The 15,489-nt window shown below is 37.9% G+C and overlaps 1 protein-coding gene and 1 long non-coding RNA gene across 2 annotated transcripts; both read left to right on the top strand.

Moving 5' to 3' along the window:
• The first annotated feature begins 4,175 nt into the window (after positions 1-4,175).
• LOC143862650 (uncharacterized) lies at positions 4,176-5,505 on the top strand. Its single transcript, XR_013240419.1, has 2 exons — positions 4,176-4,419; positions 5,155-5,505. It is a non-coding gene; the product is annotated as an uncharacterized LOC143862650 (long non-coding RNA).
• Positions 5,506-6,914: 1,409 nt separating this feature from the next.
• Positions 6,915-15,489, top strand: LOC143862324 (uncharacterized). The gene is made up of 3 exons (XM_077373349.1): positions 6,915-7,073; positions 12,612-12,766; positions 15,290-15,489. Exons 1-3 carry the CDS (start codon positions 6,947-6,949, stop codon positions 15,305-15,307), a joined length of 300 nt encoding a protein of 99 aa, XP_077229464.1. The 5' UTR covers positions 6,915-6,946; the 3' UTR covers positions 15,308-15,489.

Genomic DNA, 15,489 nt, shown 5'->3' with positions numbered 1-15,489 from the left:
TTGGAAACGTTTTCTATTTAGGTGGCTCACATTTCCAGCCCAGGCTATGATTTCATGAAGATAGAGGAGGGGGACAATCCACACGGTGCCAAGATATCAGCTTGATAAAACCAAAGATATTTCAGAAGCAAGACATAAAATCAGGCAATTTATGCCCTTGCACCCACAACATGGGGCAAAGAAATCATTTAATCACTATTATCCATTCAGCCTACATTACTCTCCAATAATAATGAAAATAATAATAGAACAAGAATGTAACTCAACAGAGAAACTGCCAACATGCATTGGGGAGTGTCAAATTTAAGAAATCTGCAGATGCTCCAGAATCCAAGAGAACAAGCAAATCGGTTATCCATCTAGTAACACCCACAGCATGGGGTCTCCTGCGAAATCAGATGATACTTGTACCCTCGACACGGAGTAAAGTGATCATCTGATTTCCTACATCAATTAAGCATACATGACTTCACAATCCATTCATCGCAGAATCTTATATTTTCATCTTGCATTCAAAGATCAAATCAGCATCCAAATCATAGTGTAAAAATGGGCCGCATATATGATAAATTCAAATCAAAGAATTTGATTCGGATTCACATCAAAGTGCAAAAAAGGGCTGCAAAGAAATCAAGATCAAAGATCTGATCTAGATCCAAATCACAAAGCCAAATGGGCTGCAAATATGAGAGATCTAGATCAAGAGATCTGATATGGATCCAGATCACCATGCCAATGGGCTACGGATGTGAGAGGTCCAAATCAAGATTTTCTCGGCATCCAAACAGGCCCTAATGGTGAATAAAATTCTTTTTCAAACATGATCTGGAGAGAGGGTGATAAGATTACCTGTTGAAATGGTGACGATCAGAGACAAGAATCAGATCTATGCGACGATGACGCTCTTCCTTTCTTCATGACCTCCAATCTGAAATTGTCGGGATGGAATTGCCGTCGGAATGGATTGCTAGAAATTAGAGAGGATGGTCGAAAATAGTAGCAGAGAAAATGGATTTGCAGGGGTTAAAGGGAAAAGATGATGGGTTTGGGTAAATGAGAAAAGGGTTTGAAATGATAAAGAGGTGGCTGCTGTGATTAAGAGAGGTGGTCGGATTCCGGCGAGAACCCCCACCGAGGAAGGAGAAGAAGGAGATAGAAGTGGGCGGCTCGGCTGGATGCTATGGCGGGAGATGGAGGTGAAGTGGAGGAAGGAGATGAGTGAGGATGGGGGCTACTAGAGTGGTTTGGCTGGAAGTAGGGTCGGAATACGGCAATGCCATGCCGAAGAAGATGAGGTTGGGGTGATTGGATTCCGGCAAGCTTGCCGGAATAAATGGGGATGCTATGGTGGTGATGGAGAAGAGGGTTAGAGATAGGGTTGGATGGAGGATGTGACCGGATCAACGGTGAAGAGGGTTTGGTGGTCGGATTCCGTGGTGGTGGCGGGTTATAGAGGCCGGAGACAAGGTGGGGGTCGAGCGGCAATGGAGATGGCCAGCGGATGAGGGGGAGAAGAAAATGGAGGTGGTGGCTGTGATGGATGGCGGGGATGATGGTGGTCGGAGGTGGCTGGCCGGAGATGGTGGTAGATTTGGGGAAGAAGAACAAGAAGAACCAGAGGGAGGTGGGTTTGGATGACAACACTGATGGTGGAGATGAATAAAAGAGGGGTATTGGCCGAAGATGGTGGTGGATTTGGCCGGAGGAGAGGTTTTTTCTTCTTCTCTCCCTCTCTGCGAATTTTGGTTTTCCCCCTTTTCTCTAGAAAATGGGTCGAATGCCTCCTCCCCCCAAAAAACCCTAATTCGCTTGGGTTTTTAAAGAAAATGGGGAATGATATATGCAGACCCCCCCCCCCTCTCTTTCCATGGACAGCCCTTTCTAGTGTATGCAAGACTACTCTTTTACTCTATAGGGGGCTGCCCCGAGCAAGAAAGGGGTCACCAATTTTAAAACATATGTCTACCTTCTCTTCCTCCCCTGGACAACCCTCAAGTGCGTTTTATAACTACTCTTTGATGAATAAAGGGGGGACTCGGGCAATAGCGGAGGAGGAAATTTTTATGGAAAATATCTCCCTCCTCTTGATCCTAGCCCTTCAAATCAGCTTTTGTTTAAGGGCTGGGATCAAAGGAAGCCTAACTACCTAGGATTCTCCTCTGGCTAATTCTAGTCCTAAGGCTCTCACTAACCTAGCTTAGGGCCTAATGGTGACTTGGAGGGGAAGAAAAGCATCTTCGCAAATTACGAAATTGCCCTGGTTCAGGATAATACACCCCCTAATTATGTTACACACTAATCTGCATACCCTATATCTCCCTGGACAGCCCATTACGGAAAATTTGAACTGGTTTTCCAGATTCCAGCGCACCCTCATTTCTGGCTAAATCACCACCCTTATTCCTACACCACGCTATGCTACAAACCTCGCTCATTTGTTAGGCAAACCGAGACGGATTCGAATGAAATTTTACGGGGACCTAAATGAGACCCTAACCTATTCTAGGAACAAATTTGGGACATTAAAACACTAGTTTGATAGGGTTTCTATCATAACGACTCTATTAGGATTCGGTCAAAATGGGGTGTCTACAACAGGGTTTCTTACTAGTATACAATATAGCAGAAGAGAAAATAAGAGAATTTTTTGAATTTTTTGAAAATTCTATGAGAATTACACATCACTTTTTTTAACAAATGCACCCATTCAACCCACATATTTTCAATCCTACCCCCTACTTTATGCTTTTTAACAAAGGCACCCATTAAAGCCACATAATTTCAATCTTACCCCCCTCTTTTATGGTTTTTTAATAAAAAATCTATAGGGTGATCTTAACCATCCGATTTAAGAGGAATTATGGAAACCTCTATAGATTGGAGGGCTAGGATAAGCCTATGGAAATGATTTTTGGGGCACAACCTATTTATGTTGTGTTCCATCACATGGACGGTTTGGATCAACCTATGACGTGGTCCGTACAGTTCTTTGTCGGCCCATGCATTGCACGGGGTTTTTTACTAGTATATATATATATATATATATATATATATATATATATATATATATATATGAGGAAAAGGATTGTACGCTCGACCGTACCTAAAGTTAGGTACGATAGAGTGCCAAATCACATGGGTCCCCCATTTTTGGTGGGCATCTAAACCATTCATTTGCAAGGCCCCATCATAGATAGGGTGCATACCAAAAATCAGCACCATCGAATCATCCTAACCCCTCCAAAACTGGAGGCCAAAATGGGCAGATTTGTGGACAAACACTGTCTGTCCATTTTGGCCTCCACAAATGGATGGGTTAGGATGATCCTATGGAGCTGATTTTTGGTATGCACCCTATCTATGATGGGGCCATGCAAATGAATGGTTTAGATGCTCACCAAAAATGTGGGACCCATGTGATTTGGCACTCTACCGTACCTAACTTTAGGTACGGTCGAGCGTACAATCTTATTCCTCTATATATATATATATATATATATATATATATATATATATATATATATATATATATATATATATATATATATATATAACTTGCCGACATCGAGTGTTAGATACATTTTAGCAACACCATTCCACTCTATATAGCTTCCTCTAAACAATTTAGGATGCGCCAATTGATTTTCTGGCTATGTTAATTTGAGCCTGATCCAGTACAATTTTTGGACCATATGATATATAAACCATTTCCAAATTAGATCCAATTGATCCAACTATTGTGCCCATGTCTTGTAAAATGAAGTTCGGACCTTTTGGGTCTATCAGATCGTTCGGTCCACTGACACCCTACTAAATTTGTGAAAATGCCATCCAAGAAGATAACGCCATACATATTATATCACCACGTTTCAATGCATACCAATAGCTTTGCGAGATATTGTTTGGCTGTCAACACAAATGGCATCCTCGAAGATATGGTCATACAGATTATATCACCACGTTTCAATGCATGCGAATATCTTTGCCAGATATTGTTTGGTTGTCAATACAAATGGCATCCTCAAAGATAACGTCATAAAGATTATATCTCCACGTTTCAATGCACGCCAATATCTTTGCCAGATATTGTTTGGTTGTCAAATTTATTAGTGTCACTGTATGTATCGTCAATTTCGATGGCATTTTCCCTATATAACAAGGCCCCTTACCCTACCTCTACCTAAGCCTTTTCTACTTTCTTTAGATAGTTTTCATGCCAAGCCTCCAAACCAAGCCTTTTTTGGTATTGTGGAGGGTCGTTCCATACGAGGTTCTTGTAATGATCCAACTCGAGAGAGTCCTTGGCAAACGATATTATGGAATGGGTGATATAGGAAAAGAAAACGTGGGGACATCGCAAGCAAGGGTGGTCTACTTCCAAGCATGGTTGTCTCAGTCGGCAACTTGATCAAAATGGAGGTAAACAAAGAAAATTCATCCATTATTTGTGTTTGTATGTTTATGTATATGTCTGTGTCTATATGTGCGCACATGTGTGTGCTCATGTATTTATGTGTGCTTGTATGAAGAATTTTAGAAAGGGATTTTTATCTATTAGTATTTAGTTTATAAAAAATGATTAGCAAAAAACAATAGAAATTTTTAGAAAAAAAATCTATTAAGTATTTATTTTTGTTGCAAGCATTAGATGAACTTGTTTTCTTCAAAGTGACCTTTTGAGTAATGCTAAAAAGGCAATGTTTTTGTCTGATTTTTTTGTTGTTGTATTCCTAAATTTTTTTATTAAAAAAGTTGTGTACATATATATGTGTCATGCGTCAAAGAGAGTACAAAAATAAGCGGCAAGTCAGATTGTCGCCTGAGAACTATGCCAAGAGGATGTGACCGACATCGAACAAAGACTTGTCCCCTTATTATTATGCCTCAAGTGGGTAGACTGCCAATGAAATTTGGTCGGCGACAAGATTCGACCCGCTGCTAAAAAGATCTAATCGACATACAATTAATTAACAACGGCATTTGGTTAAAAATGTATCCCTCTATATTTTATTCTATACAATTTGAAGTTTTATAGGAAGAAACCTTTTACAAGAAACTAGTGTGGGTATTTCAAGTTGTTTTTTCTTACAAAAGGCAATGATGCGATATAAAACCCTGATCTAAAACCCTGCTCTACCACTATCCCCTCTACAGATGGTACTGCTCCGATGATTATTGAGGCCCCCATGACTCTAGACAACTTGTCGGATGCAGACCGAGCTTTTGTTGATTCATTGATGGTCTAGATGACTCCACCCTTTGATGGTCACAACCAGATTTCTTCATCATCTGATGCAGTCCCTCCAGAGAGCGTGCCACCCTCCTCTGCTAATGATCCACCGGTTGCTGCTACTCCATCTGCACCTACACAGACCGATTCTCTTGTTGCACTAATAGCTTATGATGGAGGGGACTCTTCGGAATATTTTCCTTCCCTATAATTATAGACATGTTAATTCTTTTAGTTATTTTTTAGATGATTTGGTAGATTCTTTCTTTATTCTTTTTGGGTATATATACATTGGTTGATCCTCTTTGGTGGATTTTATTTTTGCTATACACATGGTTACACATCTTTTTTATTAGATTAGTGCTAATAGTGGTCCTGTACCTTTGGTTAAAGCATCCATCGATTATAAAATAGTGGAAATGCTGCTATAGAAAAATGACCCTCTCAAGTCCAACAAAATCGCGCATGTGTGCATTGTTGCGTGCCTTTTCCAATGTTTGAATCACTACAAGAAACACACTCATTGGCAAGAAACAAATAAGTTGCTGAAGTCACAAAAATTGTCGTTATATCTTTTTATCTACATAAGATGTTCTGTAACAATAGTTGGCATTGGTAAATCAATTTAGAGCAAGATTTTGTGATAGTTAACTAGTATATATATATATATATATATATATATATATATATATATATATATATATATATATATATATATATGAGAGAACATTTCCTATACACTTGTGTAGGTAAGTTACCTACACACTAGCTTAAAATACAGTCGGGGCCCACATTGTTTGGGTGATCCAAACAATTCATTTGAATGATCCTCACATAGATAGGGTGTCCACAAAAAATCAGATCCACAGGATCATCCCAATGGATATTTAATTCAGGGAAAATGATATCAGCACAACCATGTTTTGATAATTTCACAGACAATATGATAATTTCACAGACCCATATTGTCTTTTATTATTTAAATAGTTGTCAAGGGTTATTGCATCTGCAGACTCTTAAAAGCCCTCTATAATTGTTGGTAATTCCTATCTTTTCTATTAATAAATCTGGTAGGGGTCCTGCCTAACCCAGCTTACCCATAAAAAAAAAGGGTTATTGCAGTTCCCAAAAACCTCTTACAAACCAATTGAAAAGAGGGATTTGCTAGGGATCATCACATAAGGCATTTCACGGACTGGGAGCTGCATAAGAGAGAAACCACTAGACCTGTCAAACGGGTGGGCTGGGCCGGGTTTCACCAACCTGTACGGGTCCGGGTGGCACGGGCCGGGCACAAATGACTCGGAATCTTGCGGGTCACTATTTGGTGAACCCGGACCACACCCGTATGGGCCGGGTGGACCTGCAGATTACCCAATTTATTTATTTATTTTGCTGTTTTTATTCCCACACTATAATAGGATGATCCAAACTGTCCATGTGATGGGCCATGACGTAAACAGGTTGTGCCAAAAAAATCATTTCCATAGGATGATCTTATCCCTCTGATCTATGGAGGAATTGCATATTATTATTTATGGAAACCTCTGTAGATCGGAGGGCTAGGATCATCCTATGAAATGATTTTTGTGCCACAACCTATTATTTACGTTGTGTTCCGTCATATGGACGGTTTAGATCATCCTATGATGTGGTCCGTATAGTTCTTTCTGAAAAATAAGGGACAATAAGGGCTTTCACATATACAATCTACCGATGAAATTAATTTCTTTTTTACAAGCAAGCAGAGAGAGAGAGAGAGAGAGAGAGATGGGTGGAACGCATATGATGAAGCGCATCCCGCTTATGAAATTCCCTCAAAGGCATCCAAAACCTGCAGCGGGTATTTGATTTTTTATTCATGCGTTGGTGTTTTCCATCTTTTTTCTAATAGATCATCCTTTTCCCTGGGACAATTATCTAGGGTTTCATTTTTAAATCGTTAGGGTTTTAGATGTTTATTGATTGATGTTTCTGTTTTCCTGTAATCTGTAGCCTAATGTAGCTATTTGATCTACTTTTATTTCATTTCTTGTTTTTATTTCGTGATAATTTTCCAATTTTGGATTTTTTCTTTCCCCTCAGATGGGTTTTTATCGATTGTTTGATTTAGTTTTTGTGGATGGGAATTCCCAATTTTCGTTGTTAATGGCTTCTGATTGATCTTTGAAGTTGATTGAAGATATTGCCCACTTTTATCTGGGGAATTTGGGGATTTTACTTTTAGTTTGTAGAATGATTTTTGAATTGTTGGGATTGAGATGGCCCACCCTATGCATGGCACGTGTGTTTGGTGATCGGTAGTGTTGATTTGGTGTACCACTAAGAGAGATCAATTTTCAATTTTTTTTAATGACTGGTTTGGATATTGTACTCATCGCCTTGTTTTCTGGATCAGGATAGTCAGTTGATTGACATTGAAATACATTTTAGCAGATTAGTTCCCACAATATTTTTATGTCTATGAAGTATTATTGAGAGTCTACTTATGGAGGTAATGGTAATAGAAAATTGATTACAATTACATTGGGTGGTGAAACTAATTAACGAGATCTGTATGACAGTATGAGGATACCAACTCAATCAAACAGACCACTTTAAGTCTTTAGTGGGTTTGTCTCCTTGAAAGAAAATAAGAACACAAGGAAAACCATTCGAAAAAAGAAAAGAAAAAAAGAACACAAGGAAACATTGGAGCAACCTTGTACCCTAAGGCTCTGTTTGGATGCCAATTGCTCCAGCCTTAAGCAATCCCCAGGCAAAATAATGCACTTTTTGGTTTTTGTTTGCCAATTTAGCATCACAATCCATGGAGACTACCTGACAAGAATCATAGCTTATTATTGCTTGTCTGGTGATGTGGCACCCATGAGCTCTCCTTATACCCTCCATGCCTCATCTCTCCAAAACGGTAAAATTCTTCATGTAGAATTTTGCCTTTTCTCTCTTTCTCTCTCCTCTTTCTATATATTGGTAATGACACCCCCTCCCATTACTTACAGATTGACAACCAAACACTACTTATCACGATTTTACTAGGTAAATCCTTGGTAGATCAAACATTACAAAAGTTTGTCTCCTCCCTATTGACTACTTATACCACTAATCTACATGGTAAGCATTTGGTTCATACTCTAAATGTTAAACTGGATCTAAACCATTCAGACGAAGATTTCCAGTTGTTACACAGATGGCCTCCATACATTGTAAGAGTTGCCCTTGCTTTTCACATTTTTCTTTAAAAATGACAAATCATAATTCAGTGTCCCATATATATTCATGACTTTTCACCACAATTCCACAAGAGGGCATTATTGAATTAGGTGCAAGTTCGACTGGAAAAATCCTTTTGCAAATATTGCATTTTTCCTTCACAAAACTAGTGCATTCACGGGAGGAACCAAAACTCCAGCAAGTGGTATTGAATTGTTGCTCATTTGAAGTGGAATCACGTAAGAACAACTGGAAGCGAACTCCATCCAAAAACAGATTAGATGCAAATTTCCTTCTTTCCTGGTTAGTGTTCTAGAAAACCCCAAACTCAACAAAAATCCTTCCCAATTTTTCTAAACTTCCATTAACATGTGTTTTGATCTTAAAGAAGAAATCAGATTTGAGGGTTTGCAATGGCACGAGTTATAAGATTATCTGAAATTGATTCTTCGAATCGATTCAAATTGAATGGCGTGCTATACAATCTCAATTGTAGGATTCAAACTTTAAATTGTATGATTTTGATTACCACTATAATAGGAATTGCTTCGATCAAACATAACATGTCTAGAAATAAGAAGTTGTCCTTGATGTTTGCTTGGTGTTGCTTAGTGAAAACGAATCCCTTGTGACTGTCACTTTATCCAAGAAAGACATGGAGAGTGTTTTTGGGATGAAACTTGTTCTCTCGAAAAAAAAATAAATGTAATATGTGGATAACACAAGCAACAGAAAATATTGAAACAAGTGGTAGTCTGAGGTAAGTGTAGACTAGAACCAATTAAGTAACAAATAATCTTTAGATACAGTCTAAGTAGGCTTGTTTGGGTTCCGATTGGTCCAGTTCACTATGTTAACATTGTAAATCGAGGAGCAACGAAAGGTAAGAATGAATAGAAAAGAAAAGAAGATTTTGAAGAAGAAGAAGAAAAGAGGAAGAGAGGAGAGACAAGATTTCATGTGAAAGAAAGTTACACAATACGTATAGCTTTCTCTTTTATTATTAATTAGTGGGTTACACTGGAAATGAAAGAAATACCCTGCATGGGTAAAATACATAAAAATACTCTATTCTAACACTCTTCCTCTTGCTGAATTATAGATTTCAATCATATCCACCTTGCAAAGAATATCTCGAAGCCATTTGGCTGTCACTGTTTTTTTTTCTTTTTGAATGACATTTGTGAGATTAGGCTGCCATTGCTTTGGTGAGAATATCCGTCAATTGATTTTCAGACATGACGTCAGGAACAATGATCACCTTTTCTTCTACTTTCTTTCTGACGTAATGACAATCTACCTCTATAAGTTTGGTCTGTTCATGGAATACTGGATTGGTAGTAATATGAATTACCGCTTGATTGTCATAAAACAATTTCATAGGCATATTCACTCTCGCTCTTAGATCCCTAAGAAGCATTTTAATTCACATAAACTCACTAATATCATGGGCTATTGCTTTATACTCAACTTGAGCACTTGACCTAACAACAACTTCTTGCTTTTTACTCTTTCATCTAACCAAATTGCCTTTAACAGAGGTGCAATACCCACTAATAGACATATGATCATTGACAGAGTCGGCCCAGTCAGCATCAGAGTGCCCTTTTACATCCAAATAACCATGGTTTTGCATCCAAATAACCTTGGTTAGCATTCATGATTTCTTTTCCAGGCCCCTTTAAGATAGTTGAGCATCTTGTAGATAGTTTCATGATGATTCGAATGAGATGCATGCATGAACTAACTTAATACACTAATTGCATACTGGTACGAGTGATCATGAGATAATTCAGTTTACCAACTACCCTTTGTTATATATATAGGATTAGAGAGAAGCTCTCCATACTGATCATATAACTTACGGTTTTGTTCCATTTGATTGTTTGCTGGGTTGGCACAGAACCTTCATGTTTCTTGGAGTATGTTAAGCACATACTTCCGTTGAGATATGTAGATTCTGTGTTTTGATCTTGTCACTTCAATACCGAAGAAATATTTCAAATGCCCAAGGTCTTTGATATCAAATACCCTTCCAAGGTGTTCTTTCACTTCTTTGATAGTATAGCATCATTACCAGTTATGACAATGTCATCTTCATACACTACAAGGATGACCGTTCTGCTACCATCCATTTTAACAAACACAGAGTGATTAGCATAGCTCCTTCTAAATCCCATCTTTGTTATCGTAGAACTAAATTTGTCAAACCACACTCTTGATGATTGCTTCAGCCCTTGGAGGTCCCCATGAAGAAATGCATTATTCACTTATAGTTGATGAAAACAAATCTGTACTAAGAAGTCAGAAGTAAGATGTAATGAAAATGAATCTGATCTGAAACAGGTAAATTAGAATAAAGAGAGAAATATTTGGACGGTCTATAATGAGAAATAAGAAGTAAGATCTAAGATAATGAATCAATTTGAATTTACAGAATAGGTTGGATGGAATAAAAGATGAAAAAATATAAGAGACTACTAAAGAGAGAAGATAGAAGGAAGAAAAGGGCCTAGGTTTCCTCACGTATGATGGAAAGAGAAGACAACTATAAAAGGGGCACAAATTGTGGGAAAGGTACTGAAACACAAGCAAAACGACTAATTTGCTTGGAAAGACTGAGCAAGAGGAGAAGACTTGTTTTAGAATTGTAAGATCAAAGAAGAGAAGAGTATTGGAAGCTTGAAGAAATTGCAACCCATTTCCTTAGTCAGTTGATCGTAAAACTACAAAGAATGGACGATCAAAATTATATAAAACCCCGACTTAAAGCTGCTTTATGAAAAGCACAAAACAACCCTATATGTTCCATAGACTAAAATAATAGCAGATAGCAAGATTATAGAGGAACACATCTCCATCACTATGGGTGTGACAGTTTCTTCTATCTGTGTTTCCTTGAAGCATGAGCTAGACTTGAGTTTCACCTTCAAAGTCCGAACCATCAATACTTCCTAACCACTCAGAGCAGCACCACAAATTTTACAAGTGCCAAGGCGGTCCTGTTTTTGACAGTGCCGTTCCTTCATTTACGTCTACTATCTTTATCCTTGAAGCAGTAGTGTCTGTAAATAGCCTCGTTTGCTTACTGTGTGTATGCATCCAAACTGTGAAGGTTATACAAATAACAGTCATATTGATATCACGCTTCTACCATTAAAAAGCAAAATTGATATCATGCTTCTGAATAGAAATATATGTCGATACTTGCTGGATTGCTTTTCACCAGCAAGTCAAGAAGACTTTATTATTTGTGTTTGTTGGTTAGATGCAATTTAGAATTTACCTTTGGTATCTTCACTCTTTCTCGGGCTGTTGACTATTCATGTTGTTTTCCAGTTGCATCGAGCCCGGTCTACAGTCTTTCTTGAAAATTTCTGTGGATTGGTATTTGTGTGAAATCCATTTAAACTACTATTCTCATTAGCTCTGCTTGTGATTCCCATGTTTATCCAATGACTGAGGGAGGAGATGACTAAATGCTGCCATGTACAAGCTATGTAGCTAGCATCTGTTTTCTCGATTTTTAGGCAATTAAGCAATTTGCCTACTGATTTGAATCCAATTGCGTATAAGATTGCTGTCGATTGTGTATCCTCAAAAGTTTCCTTGTATTTAGTTAACTAGATGGAACTCTCACATATACTCAACTTAACTCAACTATGTACAAGCTATGTAGCTATCATCGGTCTTCTCGATTTTTAGGCAATTAAGCAACTTGCCTACTGATTTGAATCCAATTGCGTATAAGATTGCTGTCTGTATCCTCAAAAGTTTCCTTGTATTTAATTAACTAGATGGAACTCTCACATATACTCAACTCATCTCAACTAAGCCTTTGTCCCAAACTAGTTGGGGTCGGCTGATGAATCCTTTAGAAAATTTTCATGAAGTGAACGGATCTACCCGGTTCAAATTGACCAAGTCTAATCCTGACACTAATGGAACTCTCACATATGCATCCAATATTTTTGAACTCATGAACTTAGTGTTCAGTTTGCAATATTGTCACTCATTTAGGTTTCTTTGCATTATTGGCATTTAAAAAGAAACAAGAAGAAGAAATTTTTTGGCACACATCCATATCTCGAGCATATTGCCCTTTGAGTTTGCACTGTGAACAATAACTTATATCTTCCCCTAAGTGTGGATGCTAATCATTGTGTAGATTCAGTATCCCATTCGTCGGCTGGCAAAGCTCAGGAGAATTACTCTTTAAGAACTGAAGTTCCTGCCCCAACTACCAATGCTGCTGTTGGAGGGAAGGCTTCTCTTCAGCCAAAACGCAGACCACTTTCTGATGCAGAGATTGAAGCTATCATGGTACGTGGAATTAATTTCTTTGTTTGTTATTGAGACTTCTAACATTCATTTGTGGATTATGGGTTTTGTTTTTCTTTGTGGTCATTAGGGATAGGAAATACCTGTGATCATCAGGGCTTTAGAGGAACTTGTTTGCCTATTTGTTATTGGAACTTCTAACATTCATTTGTGGATTATGGGGCTTTTTTGTGTGATCAGGGGTTTATAGGAAGTACCTGTAGTTGAAATAGGTTAGAGAGATCTTACCAAGAGAAGAAAGGGAGAGGAAGGAGGAGAAAAGGTGGAAGAGGTGGAGAGAAATGAATAGAGAAGGAGGGGAGAGAAGAGATTGGGGCAAGGTGTCGTGTGGTTGTATATTCCACAACCCACCACTTTTTTTCATTTTTATTTTAAGTCGTGGAAGAGGGGAAACCCACCCCCACTTAACAGAATAAAACAACTTAACGCAAGGAGGGGGCATTTAATGTAAATGGGCCTCATCCCTATATTACAGTACTCCCCCTCACGTTGGGACACAAATGTCAACCATGCCCAACTTGCGAAGAATGTATAGGAGCTGCTCTTTACATATTACATACTCCTTTAGTAAGTATATTCACCAAGGCGTGCAAATTAGTTTTTTTTTTTTGAACAGTAGGTGTGCAAATTAGTCTAGCCTGTATCTTCTCTTTTTATAAAATGCTGATCCACTTCAATGTGTTTTGTACAATCATGCTGAATTGGATTGTGTGCAATGCTAATAACTGCCTTATTGTCACAGTTAGCCCGTAGTCTTAAATTTCAACGTAGTTAGCAAGAATTTGAGCCACAACAACTCACAAATCCCATAGGCCATCGACCTGTACTCTGTGTCTACACTGTATTGGGCCACAATCAATTTCTTCTTGCTCCTACATGTGACTACGTTCCCTCCAAGTAAGGAACAATAGCCTGATGTAGACTGTCGGTCTGTAACTGATACTGCCCAATCCATAACTGTACAGGCTTCTATCTTCATGTGGTCGCATCTTGCAAGCAAAATCTCCTTTCCTGGAGATGATTTTAAGTACTGTACTACTCTATCAGCAGCCTCCAAATGAGTCGTTCCTAAAGCTTGTATAAACTGACTAATCACACTCACAACATCTGCAATATCTGATCGATTGTGGGAATGGTAGATCAGTCGACCCACCAACCTCTGAAAGTTACTTGCATCAAATAATCTCAGACACCATCAACGAGAATGCGGGTGGAAACACTAATAACTCTTTTGGGTTTTAGAATAACCAAGAAAAACACATTTGTGAGCTTTTGCGTCAAGTTTGGTATGAAAATTATTTTGAATATCGACTAAACCAATACAACCAAGTATTTTAGGAGGAATAGCAAATAATCCTCCACAAGAATTTTGAAACCAATCATTTCAAAACAAAAAAAAAGAAAGAATTTTGAAACCGATAATCCTTGGAAGGCATACAGTTGATGAAAATTGTGGGCTACGGGTACATGTGTCACTTCAAGGATGCGTTTGTCATTTTAAAAGATGTGAATCTTAGTTTGTTCAAATGCTGTATAAACAGGGGATGGTCATCTCACCCATTTCAATGCTGCTAGATCACACGGTTCAAAAGATTGTATCGATAATTTCTTCTCTGTTGTCAATATCCAATTGCAGATGCTCGTGGTAAATTATATTTTTCTTATTAAAGTGACTAAAATGTTCCTTTTATTGCTGGTTGATTATATAAGGAAACACTGTCAATTTACAAGGATAGTGGATATTTTACCTTATTCTGGTACCTTGTGCCAAGAATTATTTATTAGGTGAGATAGAAAACCTTCAACCATCCGTAGAGATCAAATGCGGTTGCTGATTTTGTCTGCAAGCTTGACTGCCCTATTCATGATGATCCTACAGAACCGACTTCTTTCCCCTTTGGTTCACTTTTTCATTTCTGGTTTATACCCATTTTAATGATTTTCTTCTTCTAATAAGCTGCTAGGGGTCCTACCACTGCCCAGCTTACCCATCAGTGTGTATGCACAGAATTTGTTTCATTAATCAGTAGTAATCCAGTAATACAAATTGGTGCTTTCTACCAGTGGTGACTTTTATGGTGTTGGAGCTCTTGATTTTCTGCCCCTTTGATGGTTATGTTAGTGTCCGTCGTTGTGTTGTTATTTCTTTATGCCCCTTTCTCTCTTTACTTGACCACGTCGGTCTCCTTTGATTTTATTGAAATTGTCTACTATTAAAAAAAAAAATTGGTTCTTTCTTTCGATTTTTCTTTTCTAGATATTATATTCCTTTTGCAATTAAATGATTTTTAAGTGTATCGTTGGGTCAAGTATGAAATTTGCTCCTTTTGATACTATTTTTTTAATATTTATATTATTAATTTTCTTTTCTCTTGGAAATCCTTTAATGCATGTGCTATCAATATCTAATTTTGAGCATACAAGAATGGTTCATTTTCAGTTATATTGGATATTTCTTTATGCATCTGAACATTCTCTCTGACTGGTGAATTGCTTTCTTGGCAGTTGGGTGGAGTTTTTTGAACTTGTTTGGCTGCATTGAGAAACGTTGGTGATATGGTTCTTACTATTTTCGTCAAATTACATGAACGGCCTTTCTTGTATCAGCACAGAGTGTTGTATTTTACTAGCTTTTAAAAAATGATAAATTGCTTGAGAACTTAATTACAGGAAGTCAAGAAGAATTGAGGAAGTTAATTGTTTTA

Source organism: Tasmannia lanceolata, unplaced genomic scaffold (genome assembly GCF_043159265.1).
Source record: "Tasmannia lanceolata isolate RefF3 unplaced genomic scaffold, GAP_Taslan_0.1 ptg000037l, whole genome shotgun sequence".
NCBI lineage: Eukaryota > Viridiplantae > Streptophyta > Magnoliopsida > Canellales > Winteraceae > Tasmannia > Tasmannia lanceolata.
Note: the sequence above shows the minus strand (reverse complement) of the source record. Positions and strands in the feature narration are given on the sequence as shown.

What these genes read in the sequence shown, in the direction of transcription:
- LOC143862324 (XM_077373349.1), top strand. Translation starts at nt 6,947, where the DNA reads ATGAAATTAATTTCTTTTTTACAAGCAAGCAGAGAGAGAGAGAGAGAG. An exon ending in GCATCCAAAACCTGCAGCGG is followed by an intron (nt 7,074 to 12,611) that starts GTATTTGATTTT and finishes ATCATTGTGTAG; the next exon opens with ATTCAGTATCCCATTCGTCG.